At 37.4% G+C, this 27,573-nt stretch overlaps 1 protein-coding gene across 5 annotated transcripts in view; it reads left to right on the top strand.

Moving 5' to 3' along the window:
- rad50 (DNA repair protein rad50) overlaps positions 1-27,573 on the top strand; it is a 664,851-nt gene that overhangs the window by 574,164 nt on the left and 63,114 nt on the right. For all 5 annotated transcript variants that reach the window (XR_016548684.1, XR_016548685.1, XM_090396855.1 and 2 more), the window contains exons 33-34: positions 1,558-1,729; positions 22,646-22,784. Coding sequence is in view for 3 of the 5 variants with exons in the window: in XM_090396855.1 (XP_090252981.1) it covers positions 1,558-1,729; positions 22,646-22,784 (311 nt within the window). In the remaining 2 variants the exon portion in view is untranslated. The remainder of the gene's footprint in view (positions 1-1,557; positions 1,730-22,645; positions 22,785-27,573) is intronic.

Below are 27,573 nucleotides of genomic sequence, written 5' to 3'. Positions count from 1 at the left end.
GGGATGAGTAATGTCATTAAGCAGGAGTTAAAGGAAAATATTGTGTAGAGTACGAGACGAGGGTGGTCTGAAAAGTTCTCAGCCTAACAATGAAAAAACAAATTTATTATTTCAAAATTATTTTTATTTTTCGACATAATCTCCCTTAACATCAATACATTTATTCCAGTGATGTTTCAGTGCCATTATCCCTGTAGTGGTTCTCAGTATGATCTGCAAAATATCCCCTCTACAGCTGCAATCACCTCTTGATTCGAAGAAAAACGCTGACCAGCGAGGAAGAGTTTTAGTTTTGGGAAGAGATAGAAGTCAAAGGGAACCAAATCTGGGGAATAGGGTGGATGTTCCAACAATTCATAGTGCAGATCCCTAAATTTTCCCATTGCCAAAATACCTTTGTGGACAGGTGTGTTGTCCTGATTAAAGATGATTTTTTTCTTCTGCAAACCGGGTCTTTTTTCACAAATTTTTTTGTCTAGTCTGGTTAAAAGTTCGGAATAATATTTCGCAGTTATTGTTTTACCCTTTTCAAGATAATTAATAAACAAAATGTCTTTAGCATCCCAAAACACCGATGCCATGACCTTTCCTGCTGATGTCACCGACTTTGCCTTCTTTGGCACTGAATAACTGGCTTCTGTCCACTGTCTTGACAGCCGTTTGGATTCTGGTGTGTAATGGTGAATCCAAGTCTCATCCATAGTGAAAAAAAAAACAATGCACAAAATCAGTTTTATTCTTATTCAAATGCTCTAAGCACTGTTCAGAGATTTTCATGCATTTTTGATCTGCTGTGAGTAAGCACGGCACCCATCTTGCACAAAGCTTTTTCAACCAGTTTGAAACAGCTGAGCCAGTGAAACCTTATTAAAATGTTCCAATAGGAGGCAAATATATGGATGCTTTCATAGTGGGAATGTTTCCTATAAGGTCCAGCTAGAGCTTCTCGTAAACACTGGTGAGTGTATTCCTGTAAGCTCTTGTCAAATTTCATACAAAACTTTTATAGTTTCTATATTCTGCTTTAAAATAATGCCGGATTTAATATCCACTTGGTTTTTATAAATTTTGCATCGGGAAAGTGAAGCCTTTTAGCTCTTTATTTTAGCAAATACTTTTACGCATGACCGAGAGTTTGCTTACGAAAAATACACCTCTCCGATGTTTCAAGTTGCTTAGTACTGAGAGTTTTTGCTCTCTTAAGGTTTCTGCCTGGTCTCTGACAAAAACGAACCAGTTTGAAACAGCTGTTAGGCCAGTGAAACCTTATTAAAATGGACCAATAGGAGGCATGTATATGGATGCTTTTATAGCGGGAATGTCTCCTATACGGTCTGGTTAGGGCAACTCATAAACACTGCCGATTGTATTTCCGTAAGCTCTCTGGTCAAATTTCGTACGAAACATTTATAGTTTCTGTATTATTGCAATAATGCTGGATTTAATATCCACTTGGTTTTTATAAATAGATGTGTTTAATATATCATCCAGCACTATTGTTATTATTATTTTTTGTTGTTGTTGTTGTTCTATCTTCAGTTATTTCATATATTTCAGCCGAAAACAAGAATTTGCAAATAGAGAAAAAAAACTAATCGGTGATCGTCAACAGAGCGAAGGAAGACAAAAATCACTGGAAGAGAATTTAAAAATGTTAAGTGGACAACTAGAAAGTGATATGTTCAAAAATGCAGATAAAAAATATTCTCATAAGTTAATTGAATTCAGGGTAAGATATAATTTTTTTATGACAAATAATTCAATATACATATATTGAATATACACCCTCTGTGCAAAAAGAAACCGAACTTTTGATAGAAAATAAAACACAGGCCAATTATAATTATTCAAATCATTTATTTCAATCAATATACTCTCCCTCAGCTTTGATAAGTTTGGCACAGTCAATGAATTCGTTAAATAAGTTTTTTATATCTGTTTTTGGGATACTCTTGAGGTTGTGGGTACTGCCACTTGAACGCTTTCAATGGTGTCATATTGCTTTCCTTTCATCAGCAAATGAAGTCGGGGGAAGAGAAAGCAGTCACAGGGTGCTAAAATCAGGTGAATACGGGGAGTGATCCAACACACAAACTTGGTTTTTGCTCAAAAACTGTCTCGCATTCAAACGATGAGGTGGTGCGTAAAAGCAACCAGCTGCCTGCATCACGATATTCATGCCGTATGCGTCAAATTCTCGCTATCAATCACTTCAAAACTTCAAGAAAAAAAATTCACCGTTGACCATTTGACCAGGCAAAAAAATTCTTTGTGGATAATGCTCTTGGAATCGTAGAAACAAATCAGCATTGTCTTTACTTTTGACTTCTCCAAGCAACTTTTTTTCGGATGCCCCTTTTCTGGTGGTCTCCACTCAGCACTTTGTTTCAGGCTCATACTCAAAACACTCCATTTTATCACCAGTAACGATCGTTTCAAGGAAGTTTGAGTCCTTACAAGCAGTTTTAATGAGGTCCTTGCAATGTTCAATTCAATACATTTTTTGGTTGTCGGTCAACTTGTGGGGAACAAATCGCGAATTCAATTTACAAAGGCCTAAACTCTGTCAAAATGTTGTGCACAGTTGATTTTGGAACCCCCAATTCAACTTCAATCAATCTCACAGACGACTTCAGGTTTTGTTTGATGAAATCACACACTTTTTGGATGTTAACTTTGCTCAGTATAGTTATTGGATGGCCTGGCTTTTCGTCTTCCTCAAGTGTCTCACGGCCACTTTGAAATCATTTAAACCACTCATAAACTTGAGTATGGGATAAGCATTCATCACTGTATACTCTTTGAAACCTTTGCGTTTCTGTAAAAGTTTCACCAAGTTTAACACAAAAGTCAATCGCCGCTCTCTATTTGAAACTCATTTTCCGACCGTTCGTAAAAACACAGTCGCTCTTGGCACTATAACTTGGCTTCTAATGAAACAAATATCATAAACAGTTGACACAACACTAATGAAGGTTGCCACTTTTGACAACAAAAAAGATACAACAGGTGGCGCCACTTGTTTCTTCTGTTTTCGAAAAGTTCGGTTTCTTTTTGGGCAGAGAGTGTATTATACTTGACAATGAATTATATTTTGGTTTTAATTCTTTACCCAAGCATAAAATGTCTCGGTGACTAGTCTACTTGTATGAAGAGGCTCTCAACTTCACAGCTGCAGTTGCCTTAGTATCCCATAATGCAAATGCATTATGGGAAAGCCCAGTTTGATCTTTATGTAGGTGAAAAAGTAAACAATGTGTTCATCATAGTGTTAGAGTAGCATATGGGGTGCAGGCATATAGCATTAGGAGATGGAAAAGACAGACAGAAAAAAAAGACCTCAGCTTTTTTATATCACATTTAGCCAATGGCTATCCGTTTTCACCGCTCTCATGCAGCTGAACAACCAAACTACCAATTGGAACTAATTAGCTTTTTCTAAATTAATCATCAGTTGGCCATCTCTGCCTAGAATTGCTTTCCAGTCATCCTTTGTTAACCATAAGATTACATTGGACTAAGAGGATGAAATCTGTGTGAAACCTCTCATAATAAGAATAGACAAAATTTTATTTCCCTGATGAATATTGCATAATGTAGGCAGTTAATGCCACCTAACCAAAAATTTGGTATCTCCTAGATATAAAATTTTATCTCCTCTTTCTAAATATAAAAATCAATGGACTGAGGAATAAAATTTCCATAGTGCAATATTGTAAAGCAACATTACATATTGCTGTTTGATATTAAAGGGATAAAAATCCTATATTGTTATATAGCCAGTAAGTGAAACTCAAGATCGAGAACTACGATCTATGAGTTTCAATGCCGAAAAACTGTCGGCGAAGGCAATTCGAAGCAAAGGTGGAGCAAGATCCCTCACTATTCTTGATATTCTCTCATAATGTAAAACACAGCTCCTAGGAGATGTAATACTGTCATTACATTATGAGGAGAGGTTACTACCCAGACCGGTTTCAACCTTTTTTGAGGTCTCATCAGTGAGTAGGTAGACCTGGAAGATATCAAAGCTTAGTGAAAAGAACTTACATACCTTCACTATACGAATGCCATAAAGGTGCTTATATTTTGTAATTAAAATGAAAAGCCAAACGGCTAGTTTTCTGGCAACTTAATAGGTATTAAAGGGATAAAAATCCTATGTTATTATATAGCCAGTTAGTGAAACTCAAGATTGAGAACTACGATCTATGAGTTTCAATGCCGAAAAACTATCGGCGAAGGCAATTCGAAGCAAAGGTGGAGCAAGCTCCCTCACTATTCTTGATATTCTCTCATAATGTAATTCTCTTCTAGGAGCTGTGTTTTACATTATGAGAGAATATCAAGAATAGTGAGGGATCTTGCTCCACCTTTGCTTTGAATTGCCTTCGTCGATTGTTTTTCGGCATTGAAACTCATAGATCGTAGTTCTCGATCTTGAGTTTCACTTACTGGCTATATAACAACATAGGATTTTTATCCCTTTAATATCTATTAAGTTGCCAGAAAACTAGCCGTTTGGCTTTTCATTTTAATTACAAAATATTGCTGTTTGTTTTTATATCTGGCCCACACACAAAGTCAAAAGACTTATAGCAGATCAGTGCCATGTGGGCAAGAGGATAAGAAGAAAGGATGAATTTCTTTACCGTTTTTTTTTGAACAACTAACGATTGTATTCTTTTTGGAAGGCAGAGTGGGAGAGGCTGTTCCAAAGAACAGAAGTAGACGGAATGAAAGAGGAGACAGTGAAGTTGGTTTGGTGAGTTGTATGATGGGCTGTAAAAGGATGTTCATTAGCAGTGACTCTTGTTCTAATGATTTTGGTGGAATGTGGAGGAATAATAGTGACCGATTCAGCAGAGCACTGTCCATAAAAGTATCTGGAGAAGAGACACAAAGCAGAAACTGAACGTCTGTGAGAGATGGATTGAAGTGAATATGTGTGTGAGAGAGGGATCATTAATTAGCCAGATTTACTCTTCTGGATAAAATCAAGCAATCTTAGAGAGGATTTTGGTGCATCACCATATATGGGAGCAATATTCCATGGTTAGACAGATTTGATTAGACAGATGCATTTGAAATTTAGAGTCAGCATCTGCGAAGGTGTGAAGTAGCATCTTGTGCAGAAATTTACCCCAAGTTTTTTGGCAGCTGCAGAAACAATAGTTGAAATGTGTTTGTGCCAGGAACGGTTGGGTGTAGGTCAGTCCAAGAAAGGAAATCAGATTGTGTTTGGATATATGGGTATTAATGAAGGCAAGGAAGAGGGATGCGAATTTTGATTTTGGTGGAATGTGGAGGAATAATAGTGACCGATTCAGCAGAGCACTGTCCATAAAAGTATCTGGAGAAGAGACACAAAGCAGAAACTGAACGACTGTGAGAGATGGATTGAAGTGAATATGTGTGTGAGAGAGGGATCATTAATTAGCCAGCTTTACTCTTCTGGATAGAATCAAGCAATCTTAGAGAGGATTTTGGTGCACCACCATATATGGGAGCAATATTCAATGGTTAGACAGATGCATTTGAAATTTAGAGTCAGCATCTGTGAATGTGTGAAGTAGCATCTTGTGCAGAAATTTACCCCAAGTTTTTTGGCAGCTGCAGAAGCAATAGTTGAAATGTGTTTGTGCCAGGAAAGGTTGGGTGTTATAGGTCAGTCCAAGAAGGGAAATTGGTTTGTGTTTGGATATCTGGGTATTAATGAAGGCAAGGAAGAGGGATGTAAACCCTTTCTTGTGGGAGATCAGACAGGACTGAGTTTTGGCAGTTGAAGGTCTAGAAGGTTGTCCTTACCTCATTGGGATATAGCTAGGAGATCAGAGTTCATGACATTGGCATAGTGAAGCTTGAGAATCTAACACTTGAGCACTACAAGATTTGCCAAATGAAAAGAAGGAATAGAGTGAATTTTCATTGGCAAAGCTATGGACAGGATTGGAAGTCTGTTAGAGCAGCTCATTTTTATACATGACGAAGAGAGTGAGTGAAAGAATGGAACCCTGGGTTACTCCTGCATTGGTGGGGAAATCTGAGAAGAGGAAGTCATCCACCATGATGACATTTAGCGAGTGAACCAGTGTGAAAGTTGGTGATCCAGTTGCAGTGTGTGGAAGGTAGACGATAGGATGGCAGTTTGCTAAGTAGGTCCCTGTACCAAATCTCATCAAATGTCTTTAAAATGTCGAGGGCAACCATGAGTTTCTCTGAATTTTGTCACTTGCAATCTGCAGCCAATTTTCTAGTTTTCACCGCCCATCTCTGGACTCAAGCCATGAAACCAGAGATGGGCTGTGAAAGCTAGAAAATTGGCTGCAGATTGCAAGTGACAAAATACGTACTGCCAGTCACTGATTAATTGGTAGGTCTCTGTTTGGTTCAAGAGTTGGTCGTTGATGACCTTTTCCATAATTTTAGATAGAACAGAAGTGAAGCAATTGGACAGCAATTTGTTGTTTGAGTTTTAACACCTTTCTTGAGATGGGCTAAATGTGGGCCTGTTCCCATGTTGTAAAGTAGATGCCAGTTGTATAGAATAGATTGAAGAGGCAGTACAGGATAGGTATTAGTTCTGGGGTATAAGTTTTTAACACAATAGGTGTGATATCATCAGGACCAGATGCCTTCTTTGTGTTCAGGTTATTAAGGATTCTTTGAATTTCTTTCTGGCAGAAGACTATGGGTGACATGAAAAGAGCAGTTCTGGAGTGAAGAGAAACTTTAACCAAGCATCAATACAGGAATTAGAAGAGAAGATTGATTCAAGTAAATTGACCTTGTCTTTAAGTCAACTGACTACAGTACCATCCGAATGTGAGAGTGGTGGAAACCTGGATTGGCAAAAGTTGTGCCCAATGGCCTTGGCACAGGACAAGGAGGAGCGACTGCCAGTTGAACAGGAAAATTCAAAGTCTGATTTGGATTTGGTGATAATTCTTTTACAACTGTTGTGAACTGCAGTATTGATGTGGTCAGCAGCTGTAGTTTTGATCCATTTGTAGTATGCAGAGGTTTTTTTTGTTTACTGCGTTGCCACACTTTTTTGAGAACCAAGGCTTTGGTGGCTGCCATGAATGTGGAGTGGAATAAAGGATGAAGGGCCTTCATTCCTGTGAGGATGATTTCTGTTATTCAGTCTGAGCAGGTGTTATTCAGACCATGTGAAGGACGAATAGAAGTCACAGAGATCATCCCATTTGGTTCCCTTGTAGTACCAAAGGGCACAGAACTGAGAGCTAGTAGATGAGGATTGTTCTGTGGCAAAAGAGAGTTGTATGAGGTTGTTATCTGAGTTACCAAGAGAACTGACATCCATAGTATACTTGAAAGGGAAGCTTGTTAGGACGAGATTAAGTGTATTGGCAAATTGGAAAGGGTTGTCAGGTATTCTAGTAGGGAGATTGACAATCTATAATAGATCATTGCCAATAACAGATGCCTTTGCATCCCTGCCTGCTTGTTTGGTGAAACTGCAGAAGGGAAGCCAATTTGAGTTTTGGATGTTGATGACCTCACTGTTAGGGTATTTCAACTGTAGAAAGTTGAGCTTTAGAGGGATGGGTAGAGTTGAGAGAGAGCAGTAGAGAGAACCTATGAAAAGGACAGGCTAGTTTGATAGTGAAATTTTGAGCTAAAGCAGCTCAAACATAGGGTGAGGGTGCAAGGATTTGCAATATCTGGCATGGTATATCAGTTTTGATGAATGCACAAATGTACTGCCCTTGAGGTTGCCAGTTGGGGTTCTGATAAGAATAGTAAATCTGGTTTAGATGACTGTAGGTGTTAGTGGGTCACATTCTTTATATTGTTGTTTCTGGCCAGAGATGTTGAAGTTGATGCAGAAACTTTTTTTTTTTTTTTTGGTAAGAATTAATGTTGATGGATTAATTGGGAGTGTTTTGGTTTTATTTTCATTGTTTTTTATGGGTTGTGTTCTTTGCATTGTGATCCATTATATGTGGGGGAGAAGAGATAAAAAGAAAATGCGACATGCAATGAGAGGTGACAGACTTGCGAACATGATGCCCATTCAGAGGGAACTTGGTCTCCTATCCATACATAGTCTCAGCAGTTCCCTCTGCAGCCACTTGATCTTCCTCCAGTCAACTGGCAAAATAAGTGACTGCAGGATTTGATTCTAGCTGATCCGAAAACATACAGATTTATTACTAACTGGTTTGGTCCCATGTACTAACCAGTGGAAACTTTTTATTGATATATCCTCAAATGGGGGGGGGGTCCAAGTCCCCTACAGTATGATTGGAATGTCATTAAGAGTATCACTCACTGCTGTTGTGTCCTGAATAATTAAAAATTGGGACAAAAGATTAATTCTATTCAGGAACAATTATCTTTAATTGTAGGCAGAGAATGTTGTGCTTTGGCAAGGAAATAAAATTGTACATTATAACTTTAAGGCAAAACTGAAGAAATATTAGCATAAGAAATGTGAGATTTAACCTGTTTGTACAGAGTCAAATAGAGAAATCTATATAAGATTAGAATTTAATTAGAGCATCCTATTTTATGTATTGTATGAATGCAAGTTGAATGTAAGCCAAAGTCCAAGGGCCACACTCTAGCCGTCTAGAATAGCATATGGCCTAAGGGAAAGAGAAATTATAAGGACAACGAAGTGAGAACACATTTTCGGAAGAGCACCAGCGCACGTGGGTGAGTGCCGTGTGGTAAAAAACGTAGCTAAGCGCGAGAATCTCCGAGAAAAAAAGGGAAGAATATAAGGGTCAAGCTCCCCCCACACGAGGCTTTTTGGTTCCTGTTTCCTGCGCTCGTGGATGTTGGCCAGCGCTCTCTGCCAACGTGAAGATTCCGAGTCGGCCGTAGAAGTCGTGAGGCCTATCGATGTTTGCAAGGAAAGGTTAGCTATCTCTTCATAACAGAGTAGCTATGCCATATTGAGTGACCGGTAATCCAGATGTGCGCCCGCAGTACCAGAGAAAGTCCAGAGTGGCACATTGCCTTATCGACTCGAGGAACCAGGCCATGCTATTATCGTAAGTGACCCGGAGAATTGCAGAACAAAGGTTCCTTGATGTCCAGACAAGGCTGATGATAGAACTGAAAGTCATTCCATGGGACGGTAATGTAAAAATGTTAAAGTATCTGAATTCCTATTAAAGATTTGTGTGAACTCTAAGGCTAATTTGTGTATGGACTTTAGAGATTATCCCAATTTGGCAGTGACCTGTCCCTGTTTTGAAGAATGTCTCCCAGAATGGATCTGTGTTTGAGATAACTGAGACATATTGTGAGATATGAGTAGTGATCAGAGAGTGATTGAAGATAATGTAAAATTAAGCTAGAAGTTTGTATGTTTGTAGAAAAACTCTGGGGATCTAGTTATTATGCATGTATTCTTGTGTTAGTAATGATATCAGAATTTTACTAGGAAAGTGATTATGTTAACCGTGTACTTTAATTTTCTCATGTATATCTTTTAAACCTAAATAAATATGTTTTATAGCTTTCGCCTGAATCTAGCCTGATTTGTGAATTCAAATAGCCACTCATAAAATTATTATCAAACTTAGCGGGAGAGATATATGAATATAAGTTGAATTTTAGACCACGACTGCATGAAAAGACAAAGTGAATTGAAATTAGTTGAATTAGTGTTAGAAAGTTTATTACTCTGAGAGAGCCACCTTGGATAAGAGTCTCATCTATCCTATATATTGGCTGGTGCAGCAAAATATAAATTCGTCAATATTAAACAGGCGGACTGTCTCAGAGGGTAGATTTTAAGGCCTTGTCCCATACTTAGACAAAGACCTTATGAGTGAAAGAAATTACACGTGACTAAACTCAAGAGCGGCCTAAATTTTAGTTTGTTTAAGGATAGAAAGGAAATAACTGTGTATGAGTGAGTAGTGGAACATACAAATATACATAAAAGACACAGCTGCAGGGTGTACATTCTACTGTTTCCAGTCTATAGCAGGTATCACAGATTGGATCTGTAATGTTACAGTATCTCCATTTGAAGGCATTTACTGGAAGGCAACCATATGCAGTTCTACAAGCATTATCCCTCCTCCTATTTAGGGTATATCCTTGGAACTTCAATACGTTATTAAACAAATTGTCATTGTTAGTATCCAGGTGTGGAAGTTCATGGCAGAAGAGGTTAAACATTTTCATATACTAGATTCTGCTGTTATTAATGTAAGGTCGTTGGTGCCAGAATGACGTTACAGTCTTAGAGTTAATACAGAATACTGTAGTATTTAGGAACAGTCTTAGCTCTTGGGAAATTGTAATAATTTAATCAAAATAGTGGTAGATAAAAATCCAGATAGTATTAGAGAAGGTCTGCACACGTGTGATTGGTCTGTACTATTTTATTGATTTTTGAGGTTGTATTGCTTAAATAGCAGAATTTTAACACTGGAAGCCATTTGTTTCTATGCCATTTGCATAAGCCTCCATGCTTCTTGATAGTTGAAGAAATTCCTTTTGTACTTCTTGGTTATCATGGAATAAAAAAAATTGCACAAGTTTTACTATATTAATTGTTTTTCTTCAGCTTCTGTAATATCCATAATATTTAATATACAACTAAGCAGGGAAGATAATGGTTTTAAGTGCCGTAGCTGTTTAAGTTCTGTAGATAAGGAAAGCAGCTCAGTTCTCCACTCTTCTAAGGTTTAAATGCTTTTGTGTATAAATTTTCGAACTGATAATATTAAATGGAGAAGGGAATTCCAAGTATGGTGAGAGGTTCTCTCTTAGAGGTTTTAATTTCATTATCAGCATTGGCAATTAGTCCAATGATTTTTCTGAATTTTTCCAAAATACCAAAAAAAAAATAATTAAATTAAATAAGTAAATAAATAAATGTATATCAAATCATTATCCCTCAAAATGCCTGCTACGTCATCCTCATATGCTAATACGTTTTCCTTCTTAGTTGTAGGACTTGTTATCCCTTATACAGTTTATAAATTGTCTGCTTCCTGCAGAAAAGGTTCTGGAACATTGCTTGACTTGTTTTTGAATTTTGGCGTGATCGCATTAGGACTCCTGACTTGGAGGCTGTATTGGCATGTGCTCCTTTAATGACTGATAGTAGTCATTTGGTCACCCTAGTTTTCTGGAAGATGTGGTACCAGTTGATTTGCTGGATATTGTTAAAATCTTAATCACCAAAATTACCGTCATTGGCTGCTTTTTCTTCATATACAAATTTACTTGGTATATGACCTATGGAGAGAGGGAGAAAAGAATTAAAGAGGTATAATTAGAATGGGAAGGATAAAATCCCAGGCCTCATAGTAAAGTTCTATCCCTAGACCGTCAAGTCCTAGGGATTTTCTTGTTTGGCATTCTTTATAGGCTGTAATAACTTCAACTGCTATAATGGTTTGTCAAGCCCATCTTGCATGCTTTCACAATTTGTTACTGCCTTAAGATGTTTTCTTCTAGTCAAAATGTAGTCAATCTGTGAACTATTGTTGCCACTTCTAAATGTTATCAAATGCTCTTCCCTCTTACAGAAGAAGGAGTTCACAATTGCCAGATCAAACACTAATGCAAAGTCCAAAATCCTCTTTCCTTCCCGGTTCATCATTTCCACTCCATGGCCACCATTTACCCTTTCACAGTCCTTTTTCTGTCTCTGTATGTGTCCGTTCAAGTCTCCTCCAACAATCACCATCTCGTTTTCTTCCAGTTTCCTCATTTCTTCATCTAACACGTTCCAGAATTCATCTTTCTCTTCTGCTGTGCAGCCAACTTGTGGGGCATATATACATAAGATGACCAGTTCTTCTTCTCCTAGACCCAGTTTCATTCTCATGATCCTGTCGTTCCTCCTACCCACTTCCAGTACTTCACCCTTCATTCTGCCACACACCATAATTCCGACACCATTTCTTCCCTCTTTATTTGCTCTGGAGTAGAACAATTTATACCTGTCTCCCAGTTCCTTTGCCTTTTATCCCCTTCCACTTTGTTTCCTGTACATATAAAATGTCCAACTTCCTCTTCCTCATCATGTCTGCCACCTCTCTTTTCCTTCCAGTCATTCTTCCAAAATTCAACGTTCCCACTTGCAACATTCTCTCCGCTTGCTGAGCTCGCTTCTTTAACCGTAACCGCTCTTGATGCAGTAGCCCTTGTCCACTTCTCGCAGCTGTAGGGCGATGTGGCTGTGCATCGCTTAATGGGTATGCTCTAGCAGGGCAGGCTCTAGTGATGGTGCAAGACATGCATTTGCTCAGGGCGACAAGTTTTTTGGGGTGGCAAAATTTGCTACTGCACGGGGCAACTATACGGAAAATGGCGGCAAAATTCCTAGGGGCGGCCCTAGCCCTTGTATCACTTTCTTTTCGAATCATTTAATCATATCTAGAGCTGGGTGAAGTTTTATGACCGGATGCCCTTCCTGAAGTCAACCCTCGCCATTTATCCGGGCTTGGGACCGGCACCTATTGGGGCTAGTTTGCTCCATTCGGTCGCTGTAATAGGCGAAATGACATAGCAAATAGGAAAGATTCACCTCTGGCCCTCGATTACTTTAATAGCATTGGGGATAAGGAGAAAAAAGGGTAGAGGACCAGTCTACAGATAATATAACAGATGTATATTACATGAAGTAAGGCATGGTCCAGCATCAGGTACCTCGTGTTTGCCATGCCCATACTCACTAAAGTGAGCCCATGAGGCAGACACAATTCTCCTACTACAGAACAAATTTCCGTCCGACATTATGGCCCCTCTTTGCAAACGTGCTACGGTCCGGTTACTTCGTGTGGCAAAACAAATTTTACCTACAGAAAGAAGGTGCAGCCATGGGCTCACCACTATTCCCACCCCCACCCAGTCACTAACTACTGCATGGAAATCTTTGAGCAAAGGGCTCTTGATTCCGCCACGCTAAGACCGACAGTCTGGCTTAGATATATTGACGACGTGTTCGCGATCTGGCCGCACGGGCGACAAACGCTAAACACATTCCTTAGCCACCTGAGCAAACAACACGAATGCATACAATTTACCATCAAAATCGAAAACCAAAATTCGCTCCTGTTCCTAGACACACTAGTCACACGACTTCCTTCAGGCAGTCTATCCTTCACGGTCTACCGAAAACCGACACACACTGGCCAATACATACGTGCTAATTCATACCACCACCCATCACAAAAATATGGAGTCATTAACACCTTTAAAAACAGAGCTACAACAATTTGCTCTAACCAGCAAGCCCTGAAACAAGAACTAAAAATCATCAGTGACACATTCATAAATAATGGCTATAACAAAAATACTATTAACAAAATACTCCATAAAACAACAACAAAAACGAATCTAGATTATAGTAAAACCATAGCCATCCCATACATTAAAGGATTATCAGAAAAAAATCAACAGAATCCTACAACATTATAACCTCAATGCCACCTTTAAACCACCCACTAAACTTAAAACCATATTCAACTCCTCTAAGGATCCTTTCCTCCCATTAGCACATCCTGGAGTCTATTGCATCTGCTGCACCTGTAACTTACCGTACATTGGTGAAGCAGGACGGACAATCCCTATACGCAAGAAAGAACACATTAAATATAACCATTATGGTGAAACACCTTACACCAAATCAGCTGGAAAAGCACCTGCTCTTTACACCGCACAAAAACCTGGTACGAAAGGAAATTTAAGGATGCCTGTGAAATCCTGATAAACCACCCAAATATCAACAACAAAGATGGCATGAAAATTCCAAAGATCTGGATGGCACACATTCAGCCTACCTAATATATAAGATCCAGCATAAGTCAGGACTCTAGCCAATCTTCAGCTGGTATTAGAAACCATTCCATACCAACTGGCTGGAATGTACAAGTATAATCATGATGTTAATATATGTATATAGATAGATACTTGTTGTTATGCTCAATGTATTCCTACAACCAACAGATAACACTAATAATAGGACTCTAGCGTTGATGTGTATATATATATATTTTTTTTTCACCAGAGGTCAGGCCAACAATTGTTGCAGCGGTTGGTCAGTATCTTTAACAAACCAGTTTGATTGTAGTGTAGCTTGTTTTCTGTGTATAGTTGTATGCTCCAGAAGATGACCTTGACATAAAGTTCGAAACATCGAATGTAGATTTTAGTTATATTAAACTAAAGTTTTTATTCAAACACGGTAGTTGTCTCCATAATTTTCAAAAATGCACGTAAGAAAGAATACTTTATAAAACTGGAAGAAGACCTAGTAGATGATGCCATAAAATTGGAAAATTCAGTGGATGAAAATAGATTAGTCAATACCTTCTTTTAATCTGCATTCCAGTTGTCTCCTGATGTCTTCTCTGAGGATCTCAAAGAAATGAATTTGCTCCATGCAAGGTTGAAGAAATAGTAAATAATTTGGATGGAACAAAAAAGGTGGGTCTAACTTCAGCCCTACCAGTTCAGGCATATTAAGTGAAGGAGGAAATTGTTTCCAGTACAACTAATACACTTTAAGGATAATTTCTAAGAAAACATAGAAAAACTTACTAAAGGTTCTTTCTAGACTGGATGAAGAAAAGTTATCCCTGAATTATTCAAAATGTTAGTTCTTTCAAAAATAGATTATGCTCATAAGTCATAAAATGAGTAATACAGATGTTTTACTGATCTAACTAGGCTTTCTACTGCTATAGGAATTATTGTTCTACTTGGAATGTAAAACACTGTGATAGTTTGGCCCTAGTTTCCACATTTTTAACTACAGCTAAATATTTCCCAGTGCCAAACAGTTTGAAGTAATAAATCTTATTAGCCCCCATTATCTCTTTTAAAACTTGAGTCACTTGTCTCACCTCTTCACATCTTGGAATTTCAATGTCTAGAATTTCTGGAATTTTGGGGCTAATTTCTGATAGATATTTTCACCCACTTTTTGTGATTTTATCAGGTGTAGTTTGTTTGCAATTATTCTTTACTAGACTTTGGTACCATTATCTCAGAAAAAAACTAAAATTTCTGAATTTAGTTATAAGAAAAACCTTTCAGTTGTAAGATTGAAAGTAAAATAATCCCATGATATAGAAACAGTTTTACAACACCAGCACATGCTGTAACCGAGCTGCTCTAAAATTATAGCCATGATACATCCAAAGAAATCCCATCATGGTGCAGATACTAACTACACTACCAGCAGTCCTGTTACTGCTTACTTAGATAATACTGTGCTAATAGGGGAGGAAAAAATTAAGTACAAACATTCTGGATCAGAAATAGCTGTGGAAAATTTTTCTGCTTGGTTATAATGCATATTATATTTGACAAGAAATTTTATTGTTTTAATCCTATATAAAAGCATAAGCATGAAGTAACTTTATGACTGTCTGCTTGTAGCTTTGACTTCACATCAATCAGCTGTTTTAGTTTAGAAGACTTTTATTGGTTAAGCTTACTATCTTCTTGGGTCTAGCTTCCACTGATGAGACCATAATAAATGTTGAAACTGATCTGGGCATGGCCTCTCTCATCATGCTTTTGCATGAAAGGGAAATTCATGTGAAGTCATTATTCAAGTAGACTGGTCATGATGCCTATGTTGGAGTGTAGGATTAAAATAAGAATATAATTTCTTGTCAAGTATAATATGCTTTGATAATTTATGTATTATTATTATGTGAAATCTCTCTAGAGTCCAAGAACTTCTTGCAATAAGGTTACTCGACTCCCTATACACCACTTAATCCTCCATGTACAACACTACCCAATCCACCATTACATTACATCATTTAAGAGCCACAAGTACTATTGTTGATTGTGAATTGTATGTGTTTTCAGACTAATTTTTCTGTATGTGGGGTGAAAAACCAGTTTCCAGGAAGGGAAGGGTGGTAACCCTACTATCTCTTTATCATATTGGCTAACTCACTTTCAGTTGGAAAAAAGTCCATATAAAGATTCTTCATGTTGAAAATCAAACCCTGGTCTTTTCCATTCAGAAGACACATTGCATCATCATTCTTATTTTTCTCTCATAATGGAGACACTTAATCTATAACGAACTGCTGAAAAAGTCATTCATAGCCTCATAGCAAACGTTAACAAACTATTCCTTAAATTAAAGATGCAAAGAAACAGTGCTGCGCTTGTATGTAAGAGGTGCCTTTGTTCAAAGTTATATTTCAGCACCCCCATAAAACAGAATTTGCAAATTAAAATGAAATTAATTTCAAGAAATTTTTTTTATTTAGTATATAAATACATGATATACATATGTGTCAAAGCAAATCAGCTAATCGGTTGTTGAGTTTACTGTTTATTTTTTATTGCCTTACAGTTTTAAATTGTGCAATCAGTGTAGTAAAGTTTTACTTCATGAATAAGAGCATTGTATAAAAATTTACTATTATTTATCATCTTGAAATGGTGCCCCCTCCTGATCAGAAGCCTTTGTGCGGGGCACACCTGCATGGGGTGGCCCTGCCAAGAAAGTATGTTCTTGTTGAATCCTTCATCCAAGTGTAAGCAAACAAAGTTTGCATGTGAAATATCTTCACAACTAGGCTACTTGTATATACAGTGGAAAATTCTTCACATTAATTTTCTTAGCATCCCATAATGCAAAGCACATATCCTGTTGGGTGTGTGTGTATATCAAGCACTCAACATCCATTGGTATCTTATTCCACTCATATACACCATGAGAAAAGTCTAGGCCCCAAATGTTTACTCAGCTTTCAGGAATAACCTAGACTTCTCTTAACCATCTACCATGAAACTGCAAAATCCCCTAATGACTTAATCCCATTGCATCTCCTCTCCTCTATCAATTTCTCGAACTCTAAATCTTCAATAATCCACTGCTGATTCCCCTCCCAATTCCTAGAAGTTTGTATTCTGTTCAGCATTGCTGTAGTGACCTTCAATATGACTTTAACCACCTTAGCAATGTAGCCCTAGACTTTAACTTTCTGTCACCTCTGGATCTTTAGCTTTATTGACTTTCAGCACATTCTTATTAATGTCCTTAGCACAAAATGAATAAACCTCCACTTAGCAACATTTAATTAACTGATTATTAGTTGTCCATACAACCAATATTTTTAAATCATCTTTCAGTGATTCTGTATCAGATATGTCCCTTATCCTTCCGCTCCAGACCACCTAGTATCTATAATAAAGTTAAACAACAGTGGCCCAAGCACAGAACTCTATAGTACACTAGTCACCCTCCTCTTTTAGAATCTGCTTCTCCATACATCACTTTCTGATCCTGCCAGTTATTCACTCAGGTTTTGTTGGCCGGCACTTATTGAGCTAGCCTCAATAAGTGCCGGTCCCAAGCCTGGATAAATGGCAAGGGTTGATGTCAGGAAAGGCATCCGGTCATAAAACTTCGCTGCTAGCTCTAGCTATGATATGAGTCAAAGAGAAAATGATATAAGGGCTAGGGCATACCCCTTAAGCGACGTACACCCACATTGCCCTACAGCTGCGAGAAGTGGACGAGGGCTACTGCATCAAGGGCGGGTGTGGTTAAAGAAGCGAGCCTATCAGGTTTAGAGGATGTTGCGAGTGGGAACACCGAATGTTGGAAGCATGACTGGAAAGGGAAGAGAGGTGGCAGACATGATGAGGAAAAGGAAGTTGGACATTTTATGTGTGCATGAGACAAGGTGGAGGGGGGGGGGGGAAGGCAAAGGAACTGGGAGATGGATATAAATTGTTCTACTCTGGAGCGAATAACGAGGGAAGAAATGGTGTAGGAATTGCGGTGTGTGGCAAAATGAAGGGCGAAGTACTGGAAGTGGGTAGAAGGAATGACAGGATCATGCGAATGAAATTGGGTCTTTGAGAAGAGTGGGTGGTCGTATTATGTGTATATGCCCCACAAATTGGTTGTACAACAGAGGAGAAAGATGAGTTCTGGAACGTGTTAAATGAAGAAATGAGGGAACTGGAAGAAAACGAGATGGTGATTGTCGGAGGAGACTTGAATGGACACATAGGGAGACAGTATAGAGACTGTGAAAGGGTGCATGGTTGCCATGGAGTGGGAATGATGAACCAGGAAGGAGGGAGAGGGTTGTAGACTTTGCAGTATCATTTGATCTGGCAATTATGAACTCGTTTTTCTACAAGAGGGAAGAACATTTGATAACATTTAGGAGTGGTAACAACAGTTCACAAATTGACTACATTTTGACTAGAAGAAACATCTTAATGTTGTGACAAATTGTAAAGTAATTCCAACAGATCAAGTGGCACAGCAACACCTACTGCTGAGCGCAGACTTTATAATAAGATCGAAGATAAGAACCTCTGGAAGCCATGGGATAAAGACAATTAAGTGGTTTCACTTAAAAGAAGAGAGTGTGAGGAATCGTTTTAGGGAGAGGGTGTTAGAGAGGATTTTGGATGGAGTGGAAAGTGTACAAGATTGGTGGAAACATAATTCAAAAGTAATCCTGAGCTGTGCAATCAAGGTGCTTGGTGAGACATCTGGAAAGATTAGAGAGCAGAAGGAGGTTTGGTGGTGGAATAATAATGTACAAGTGGCAGTGACAGCTAAGAAGAAGGCAAAGCAGAAGTGGGATGAGTCAAGAGTGGAAGAGGACAGAGAAGTGTACAGAGAGAGAGAGAGAGAGAGAGAAAGCAAGAAGCTAAGAGAGTTGTGGCACAGGCGAAGGCCATGGCATATCAAGATCTGTATGCTCCATTAGAAACAAAGGAAGGACTGAGAAAAATTTACCAACTAGCGAATTGTAGAAATAAAGCAGCAAAGGACATCTTACATGTGAGGCAGATCAAAGACGCTGAAGGAAGAGTATTATGGAGGGATGTGGACATAAGAAACAGATGGAGAATATACTTTGAGGGACTTTTGAATGAGGAAAATGCAAGGACTCGCAGAGATGGACAGCCTTCTGAGGGGATGGTGCAGAACATTAGTAGAGTGGAGGTGATGGAGGCCATGAAGAGGATGAGTAATGGAAAATCGGTGGGCCCCGACAGGATTCCAGTGGAGGCATGGAAGGTACTTGGGGAAGAGGGAATTGACCTGCTGTGGGACCTGTTCATGAAAGTTTGCCAACAGGAAAATATACCCGATGAATGGAGGGAAAGTACTCTTGTCCCCATCTACAAGGGTAAAGGGGATGCACAAGACTGTAAAAATTACAGAGGAATAAAGTTGATGTCCCACACAATGAAAATCCTAGAAAGGGTTCTTGATGGAAGATTGAGGAAGGAGGTGGAGATTGCAAAGGAACAATTTGGCTTCATGCCTGGTAGATCAACAACAGATGCTATCTTTGGGTTATGGCAGATGATGGAAAAGATTTGAGAGAAACAACAGGAGCTACTTCTGGCATTTATTGATCTGGAGAAAGCCTACGATAGAGTGACAAGGCAAGAAGTCCGGAGGTGTCTGAGGGAGAAGAAGGTTCCGGAGAAATATGTCAGGTTGGTGCAGGAGATGTACAGAAATGTGAAGACAAGTATTCGGACCTGTCTGGGACAGGCAGAAAGTTTTCAAGTAACAGTTGGCTTGCATCAAGGGTCAGCATTAAGTCCACTTCTGTTTAACATTGTGATGGAGGTGGTGACAGAGGAGGTGAGAGAAGATGCGCCTTGGACAATGTTGTATGTAGATGACATCTTGCTGTGTGCAGATTCAAGAGAAGAAGCGGGAACTAAACTGGAAAGATGGAGAAAAGTACTGGAAGAGAGAGGTATGAGACTGAGCAGAAGTAAGACAGAGTATATGTGTTGCACAGTGGGCGGCAGCCAGGAGACAGATCTGGAGCTGGAAGGAAATGTCATCAGGAAGGTGAGGGACTTTAGATACTTAGGTTAAACAGTGGAAGAAGATGGATGTGCTGAGAAGGAAGTGGGATGCAGGATACAAGTGGGTTGGAGGAACTGGAGGGAGATGGTGAAGTGTTATGCGATAAGAGGGTGCCGATCAATCTGAAAGGCAAAATCTATAGGACAGTAGTGAGGCCAGCTATGACGTGTGCTATAGAAACTGTGGCCCTGAGGAAAAATAACATCAGTAGGATGGAAGTATCAGAGATGAGAATGCTTAGGTGGATGTGCGGTGTGACCAGAAAGGATACTCTGAGAAATGACTATGTGAGGGGAACAGTGAAATTTACGAACTTTGGAGCAAAGCTACAGGAGGCAAGGTTGAGATGGTTTGGTCATGTGATGAGAAAGGAGGATGAATATGTGGGAAGAAGGGTCATGCAGATGGATGTGCAAGGAAGGAGGAAGCGTGGGCAGCCAAACGAGATGGAGGGAGCTGGTAGAAGAGGACTTGAGGATGAAGAACTTGGATGTGGTGACAGCCCAAGACAGGAGGATGTGGAGGAGACTCATCATCAACAGTGACCCCACTTAAGTGGGAGAAGCTGCAGACGAAGAAGAAGAAGTATAAACTAACTACACAACAGTATGATAAATAAACTTGAATTTACTTTATTTTATAAGTATGAAAGTAATTCTTTTTGTGCATCTTTTGAAGTTTGTCTTGAACATTTTTTTAGACAACAACAACAAGCTGCTTGATGATATATCCACTATGTCATGATGTAGAGCTTGTATGTGCAATAATCCTGAGAACTATGTCAGTGGTACCATATCTGCTAGTAGGGTAATCCTAGTTGGGCAGGTCAAGGCCAATTATGCTAAATTTTATGGAAGAAGTTAAAAAGGTTAATCATGTTTTTATTTAAAAAAAACGAAATGTATACATATGTGTCAGTATTTCTAAAGAAGTTAATTATATGTAGATATATATCAAAGAAACATTTCCTCTTACAATTAATTTGGAAAAATTTATTGAGTGTACCCTGATTCAACTGAACAACTGATTTTGTTCAGTTGCAGTCCTTTCTAGATGCAACGGATCAAAATCATCACAGGTATCTAATTTAGATAAAGGACTGCCTTCTTGCATAAAGTAGCATCATAATTCAGCAATAAATTTCCTGGCTTCCTGGTTAGTCACTGACTCACTCATGTTCAGGTGTGTCATCATCACTTTCCTCGTCTTCCAGGGTCTTTAGGTGTTTTGTTAGAATTTGTTCAACAATGCATCCTCACAATCTTCATTTTCATTGTAACATTGAAGGCTATTCAAAGCATAAAAACTCTTTGTATTTTCTTGTTGTTGAATTATAAATTAAAGATACCAAGAAATTATACTTGGTTTAATCCTTTATCCAAGTGTAAGCAAACAAAGTTTGCGCCTGAAGTATTTTCAGGAATGGGGCAACTCGTGGTAAAGTGATGTGGTATGACTTCACATCACTTGCCTTAGTATCCCATAATGCAAAGAACATCTCCACAAGGAGATGTTCTTTGCTATGCATTACAGGAAGGGATCACTACCCAGACTGGTTTCGACCTTTATTGAGGTCTTGTCAGTTTTTCACTTGGTTATACTATAAATTAAAGATACCAAGATTTTATATACATGGTTTAATCCTTTATCCAAGTATTCCTTTGTATTTTCTGACATGCTGCAGTTCCAGAATGATTTCATTTTCATTATCAGTCATATTTGGCATTTCCTGTAGTCTGAATTCTTAAAGCCACAATGAGCAAAGCAATTTTGAAGTATTTTTGCTGCTCATTTCTCGCAACTATCCTCAACAAATTGTCTTGCCTGTAAAATGGCAACCTTTGTGCTGATTTCTTTGGCCATCAAAGATAACATTAGTAGATTTTATTCATTTGTTTCAAGGATGTAGTGTGCCAACCTTCTGTGATACCAATGTCTTCAAATTTTTTATGATTCCCATGTCTGGTGGCTGAAAATAAGTGCAGTAAATGATAAAATGAAAGGTCAACAGAATTGGATAGTATATATGTGATTAAGTTTCAAATTTCATTTTCTGTGAAAGAATAACATATGTAATATGTGTGTGTGTGTGTGTATATATATATATATATATATATATTTTTTTTTTTTTTTTTTTTTTTTTAATCATGCTGCATTCAAAAGTGAAAAGTTCACTTACTAGAGGCCACTTCTCTTACAAATTTCTTCTGGTCACTTTCTTGTTATTGATACTCTGTTTCTAAATTATGACTTTTCTGTAGGTGTTTTTCATTGGCACTGCTCTGCCAAACTAGCCACCACCATTCACATGCATCTGATAATCCAATATCTATGCACAAGTTAAGCTTCATACTTATCAAACTGATTTCTATTTCCTCTTTTATTCTGTGTACCTCTGATCTTTAGAACAATTTCCCTGACATTATTTCATCAAGAACTATGACTTGCTAAGTGTTTAAGAAAACGTATCAAAAGACTCCTTTTTTTCTCTGACTACTCATCCATGAATGGCACTCTTGTGTTAAGGTTTGATGACCTCACATGTGGGATTTGATATGTATCTATATCACATTAGGTCCTTAAACTCTTACAGTGTTCAGAATCATTTTTAACATTTTGCTTAATTTATTTTTGTCAGATTTTCTTTGACACAGATTCTAGTAATCCTTGGATGGCAGTATAATTCTGTATACTTTTGGCTTGAAAGCTAACAAATAATAATGTAGTATAGAGAGGTAATATAAACTTTTAGTTGTTTATTTATAATGTTTTGTTGATTTGATTTTCCCTTTCCAATTTCAGACTACAGAACTTATGTGTGAAGATCTAGATAAGTACTATAAAGCCTTAAATCATGCTGTAATGAATTTTCACAACTTGAAAATGAAAGAAATTAACAAGATTATTAAAGAATTATGGATTGAGACATATACTGGAAATGGTATGTATTTGTGGAGTTGTGGTTTGTTGATATTTCTAATAGCACTAGTTATTAATATAGTAAAGCATTTCACCTTTTATGGATTGAGACATATACTGGAAATGGTATGTATTTGTGGAGTTGTGGTTTGTTGATATTTCTAATAGCACTAGTTATTAATATAGTAAAGCATTTCACCTTTTATGTCTATGATTTTCCTTATTTGAAGCTTTTTACATTTTAATTTTAACCACCTACTCAGTTGATATAGTTCAGATATACTAGATTCACATTTGTTCACAAAGAGAGAGAGAGAGAGAGATCAACATAAATTTTTATTTCTATGCTGTTAAGGAAAGTAATATTGTTAGTCTTCACAAAGTCATTTGACAGGATATTGCTTCAAGATTATTACATGAATTTCAACAGATGATTTTTGGTTCAGCTCTAATTACAAAACAACCAAGGCTGCAAGATCAGTATATTCTGTTGATAATTGTGTGCATTTTGTAGCTGTTTGCTTATTCAGCGAGATAAAAACTAGACAGTTCCAGGAGGAGAAATCCACTCTCACTTCCTGGATAGGATTTGAACCATCCTAAGGATGTATGTTACAACTAACTGTTTTAAGTGGAAATAGGTTTGAAGATAGTGACATGATTAAGGGTATAAGGTGGAGAAGAATGCAGGAGAATTCAGCTGAGTAGTGGTATGCCATAGGACATCATTGTTTGGATCATTGTCTTTATTTGTATGTTATTGCAATGGTTTGAAGGAAAATATGACATTGACCTAAGAAGGGTAGTACATGCAGTCATGTGGAAGATTTGATCAGATTCTCAGGGAAAAGAAAAATGTATACCAACTTGCGTGTATAAAAATTTGAGTTGGAAAAACAACTACAACCATAACTACATAGAAACAATGTGAGCAATTGATTAAATCAAAATATATGGAACTTTATGTCCTGCTGGATTTTTTTTGTTTTATCCTTTATTTGACATTATCAAGAGTTGGCATGAATATGCTAACAGCTAATGCTGGTATGGTTTGATTAGTAAATATGTTTGGTAAATATGTAGATGGACAAAATTGATGTGCTGTTATTGGCTTCTTTGAAAAGGTAACTTTAGATGACAATCAAGAGTTTGTCTTCTTGCATGTAGTACTGATTTCTATATTCTTGGTAATTTTATTGGACCATCTTTATTTACATTATCTGATTGGTTCAGGTAATGTAAGCTCAGTAGCCTCAGGAAATGGTCTTTTGGGTTTAGAATTTTTGTGTATAATAGTTTAGCACTATTCCAGTTCAAAGACTATTTCTTTTTTAAATAATTATTATTATTACACCCTCCATGGAGTCGACAGACTCATCGTGGTAGGTTCATTCAACTGACAATATATTTATCATATAGAATCTTAACACTCCTTGCAACACATTCTGGTAATGCATTCCATTCACTGACAGTTCTTCATGTAAAAAATCTACTCCTCACACCCTTCTTCACACTTTTACGTAACTTCCAGGAATGGCCTCTGGTTCTTCATAGCCAGCATTCTAAACTCCTGATATTGTCTTAATCACTTGTCTCTGGACCCTCTCCAATGTCTCCATATCACATTGAAAACCAGGTAACTAGATCTGAGCACAATAGTCCTCAGTACGATGTGCAACCTTAGTAACACTAACAATATGCCCTCTAAACTTCAGTCTGTCAACCATCACTCCCAAATCTCTAATTTCAACCATTTCCTGCAGTATGGCACCATCGATATAGTACACAGTCTTATATTTCTGCACTCCAAAATGCAACACCTTGCACTTATTGATATTAAAACTACAACCCCACTCTTTTGTAAAAGTAAAAAAAAAGTCTATTCAAATCTTCCTGAAGACTTACTTAAATAAAAGAGCCAATGGGATTCACTTCGGCAATGTAACATTATTTAAATTAAGGGGATATTAAATCCCACATTATTTCAAAGCCGAATAAGAAACTCAAAGATCGAAATCAAAGAGTTTCATGCCGAATATAGTAAACTATAAAAGTTTTGGTGGATTGTAGCGTAAGTTAAAGCACGTAGTTTGACACTAGGGCAACTCGTAAGAAAGGTGGGTAAAATTCTGAACACTATTCTTAGTATTACCCATAATGTAAAAAAAAACTCCTAGGACAGTGGTGGCGAACCTATGATACGCGTACCAGAGGTGGCACACCCAAGAATTTTGCTGGCACGTCAACGATTTACATATGATATCCTTTTATACGCTTGTAAATTATTCAACCTTTTTTTTTTAATTGTTACAATACCTACAAGTTAAATTTTGTTTTACAGGAGAGAGCAGCTATGAAGACATGAATTCTATTGGTGTGGTATTTAAAAAGGATCACGCGACCCTTTAAAGACAAATGGAACCGACAATTTTTGAGTTGAAATGCTAATTCTCTTCAACCAAATTCCATAACATCTGCAACTGTCATAACAACATTCACTATATATTTCTTAGTTTTAAGACATTCACAACTGAGTGTCGTTTATCGTTCTGACAGCTCGCTCAACTTTCAACTCTTGGTTGATTTTTATTGCCTTGTTTGTGTTATTTGAGCTGGAAGGGGAACTCACACAAGCATTATATGGCATGTTTCAATTCGTGGTAGAATTTTAATTGAAGTTAGCCTTTGTGATCTGTCATAATGACATCGAGAATTTCAAATCCAATCAAACAAACACTTATTTCATGTAATTGAAAAATCGGACAATAATTTTAGTTGGATACTGTGTTTCCGGTGCAATATATGGTTTTGCTTGCATCTATACAGCCTTGTTTCTGTGAGAATGGTACATGTGATTCCTTTTTATTCCAGCTGTCTCTAATTGCACTGTTTGTTGAGGAATATATTACACTGACTGCAAAAGCCTCTGTACCTTATTCAAACTTTTTTTTTCCTTGCATCTACAGTATATAATGGCTGTTGGGGAAGGCATGTTGTTTTTGTGTGGGAGGTATATATGCAAACAATTTTAATGTCTTTTTTCGTAAAGTGAAATCAGGTGTGCCAGTTATATTCGACGGTAAGCGTTCACCGACAAGTCAACATCCTTCTGCTGCTTCCCCTGCTCCGCTGACTTCTATGGTGAGTTACAATGCATAAATGTTTTTCTCACTACCTTTTTTTTTTTTTTTTTTCAAACCAACATCGTTAAAATCAATTTAATAATACAGTAATCAATTTTATACTGAATAATATTATAAATGTTTAGTGACCAGAATGGGATATGTCAATGAAACTTACCACAAGTTAATTTAATGATGTTGGCCTGAGGAAACTACAATATTGTAGCATTAGCCCTGTGATTGATAACTAATTTAAATGCGTACTTTTATATTTGTCAACATGCTACACCGTATACATAAGTGTATTAATCCTCTTTATACTCTTTATGATTATGCCATAATTAATTATTAATACTTATTTACTAAAATAAATAGCCAAAAGGCTTCACATCGGCAATACAAAATTATATCAATTAAGTAGATATTAAATCTCCAACATTATTTCAAAGCTGATTACAGAAACTATAGACATTTTGTGCGAAATTTGACCAGAGATCTTACGGGAATACGCTCCCTGCCATACTATGAGTTGGGCGCTGCTAGAGCAACTGGTTGTATGGCAGCGAGTGTATTCCAGTAACTTCGCTGGTCAAATTTTGCACGAAAATTCTATAGTTACTGTAGTCAGCTTTGAAATAATGTTCGATTCAATATCCACTTAATTTATATAATATTAATACCAATGTTAGTTTAATGTATGAACTTTAAAAAAATGGGAACTGTATTTATGGGTAAGTTTGTTGGGACTGGGACCTCTAATACAGTAAGAATAAATAAAAATACAGTCTTATAGAAAAAGAATTGAGAACAACTGATCCTTAGGAATCCCTGACTTGTTCCTTTTCTAATCGCACGTGCATTCATTATGCATTTCGTGCCGTGCATCTGCCAGTAGGCAGAAATAAGCAACAGCAAATGCATTATTGTTGCGTATGTGCACTGTTTTGTTTTTGCTACTGTAAATGGGAATTATAAGGATAATTTAATTTAGGAATATAATAAATTGTTGATATGTTTGAAACTATAAAAAATGCATTTGATTTAAGTTTTGAATTATTTTGTTACAGTTCTACTGAACATCATCAAATCCCTGACATATACCCTCAAGGGGTGTACAGGATATGATAGTACTACATGAAAAATTTAGATCATTACTAACTTCATATCTACAATTTTCTTCCAAATCAGTCTGTTACTTGTCGAGACTCCAATATTATCATTATCAGATCTTATATTTCTATCATCTGAAACACATTGTACCGTATCAATCCACCTATATCTTGGTCTTCCTCTGGGTCATTTTTCTGCCAGCCTGGCAGAGAACACTTGTTTTGCTAATCTTTCCTCGCCCATTCTGTTTAAGTCACCATACCACCTGAGATTAGCTCTGCTAATGCATTCCTGGATGCCGACAATGTCAAGTTCTTTCCTAATATCCTCATTTTTAATATGATATACCATCTTCAGTAAAAATCGTGCCTAAGTAGCTGAATTGTTTTACTTGTTCCACAGGTTCCCTGTTCACAACACAGTTGACATTTTCGACAATTCTACCTATTTTCATTGTCTTTGTCTTTTTAATGCTGACCTTCATACCATGTCTATTACAACAGTTATTCATTTTAGTCAGGGAATCTTGCAAACTTGTAGCGGATTTATTTAGAAGTATAACATCATCCACATAAAGCA

The sequence above is a fragment of the Typopeltis vanoorti genome, chromosome 8 (assembly GCF_054136105.1).
Source record: "Typopeltis vanoorti isolate ZY-2024b chromosome 8, IOZ_Tvanoo_1.0, whole genome shotgun sequence".
Lineage (NCBI taxonomy): Eukaryota > Metazoa > Arthropoda > Arachnida > Uropygi > Thelyphonidae > Typopeltis > Typopeltis vanoorti.
This window is presented reverse-complemented; position numbering and strand designations above follow the sequence as displayed.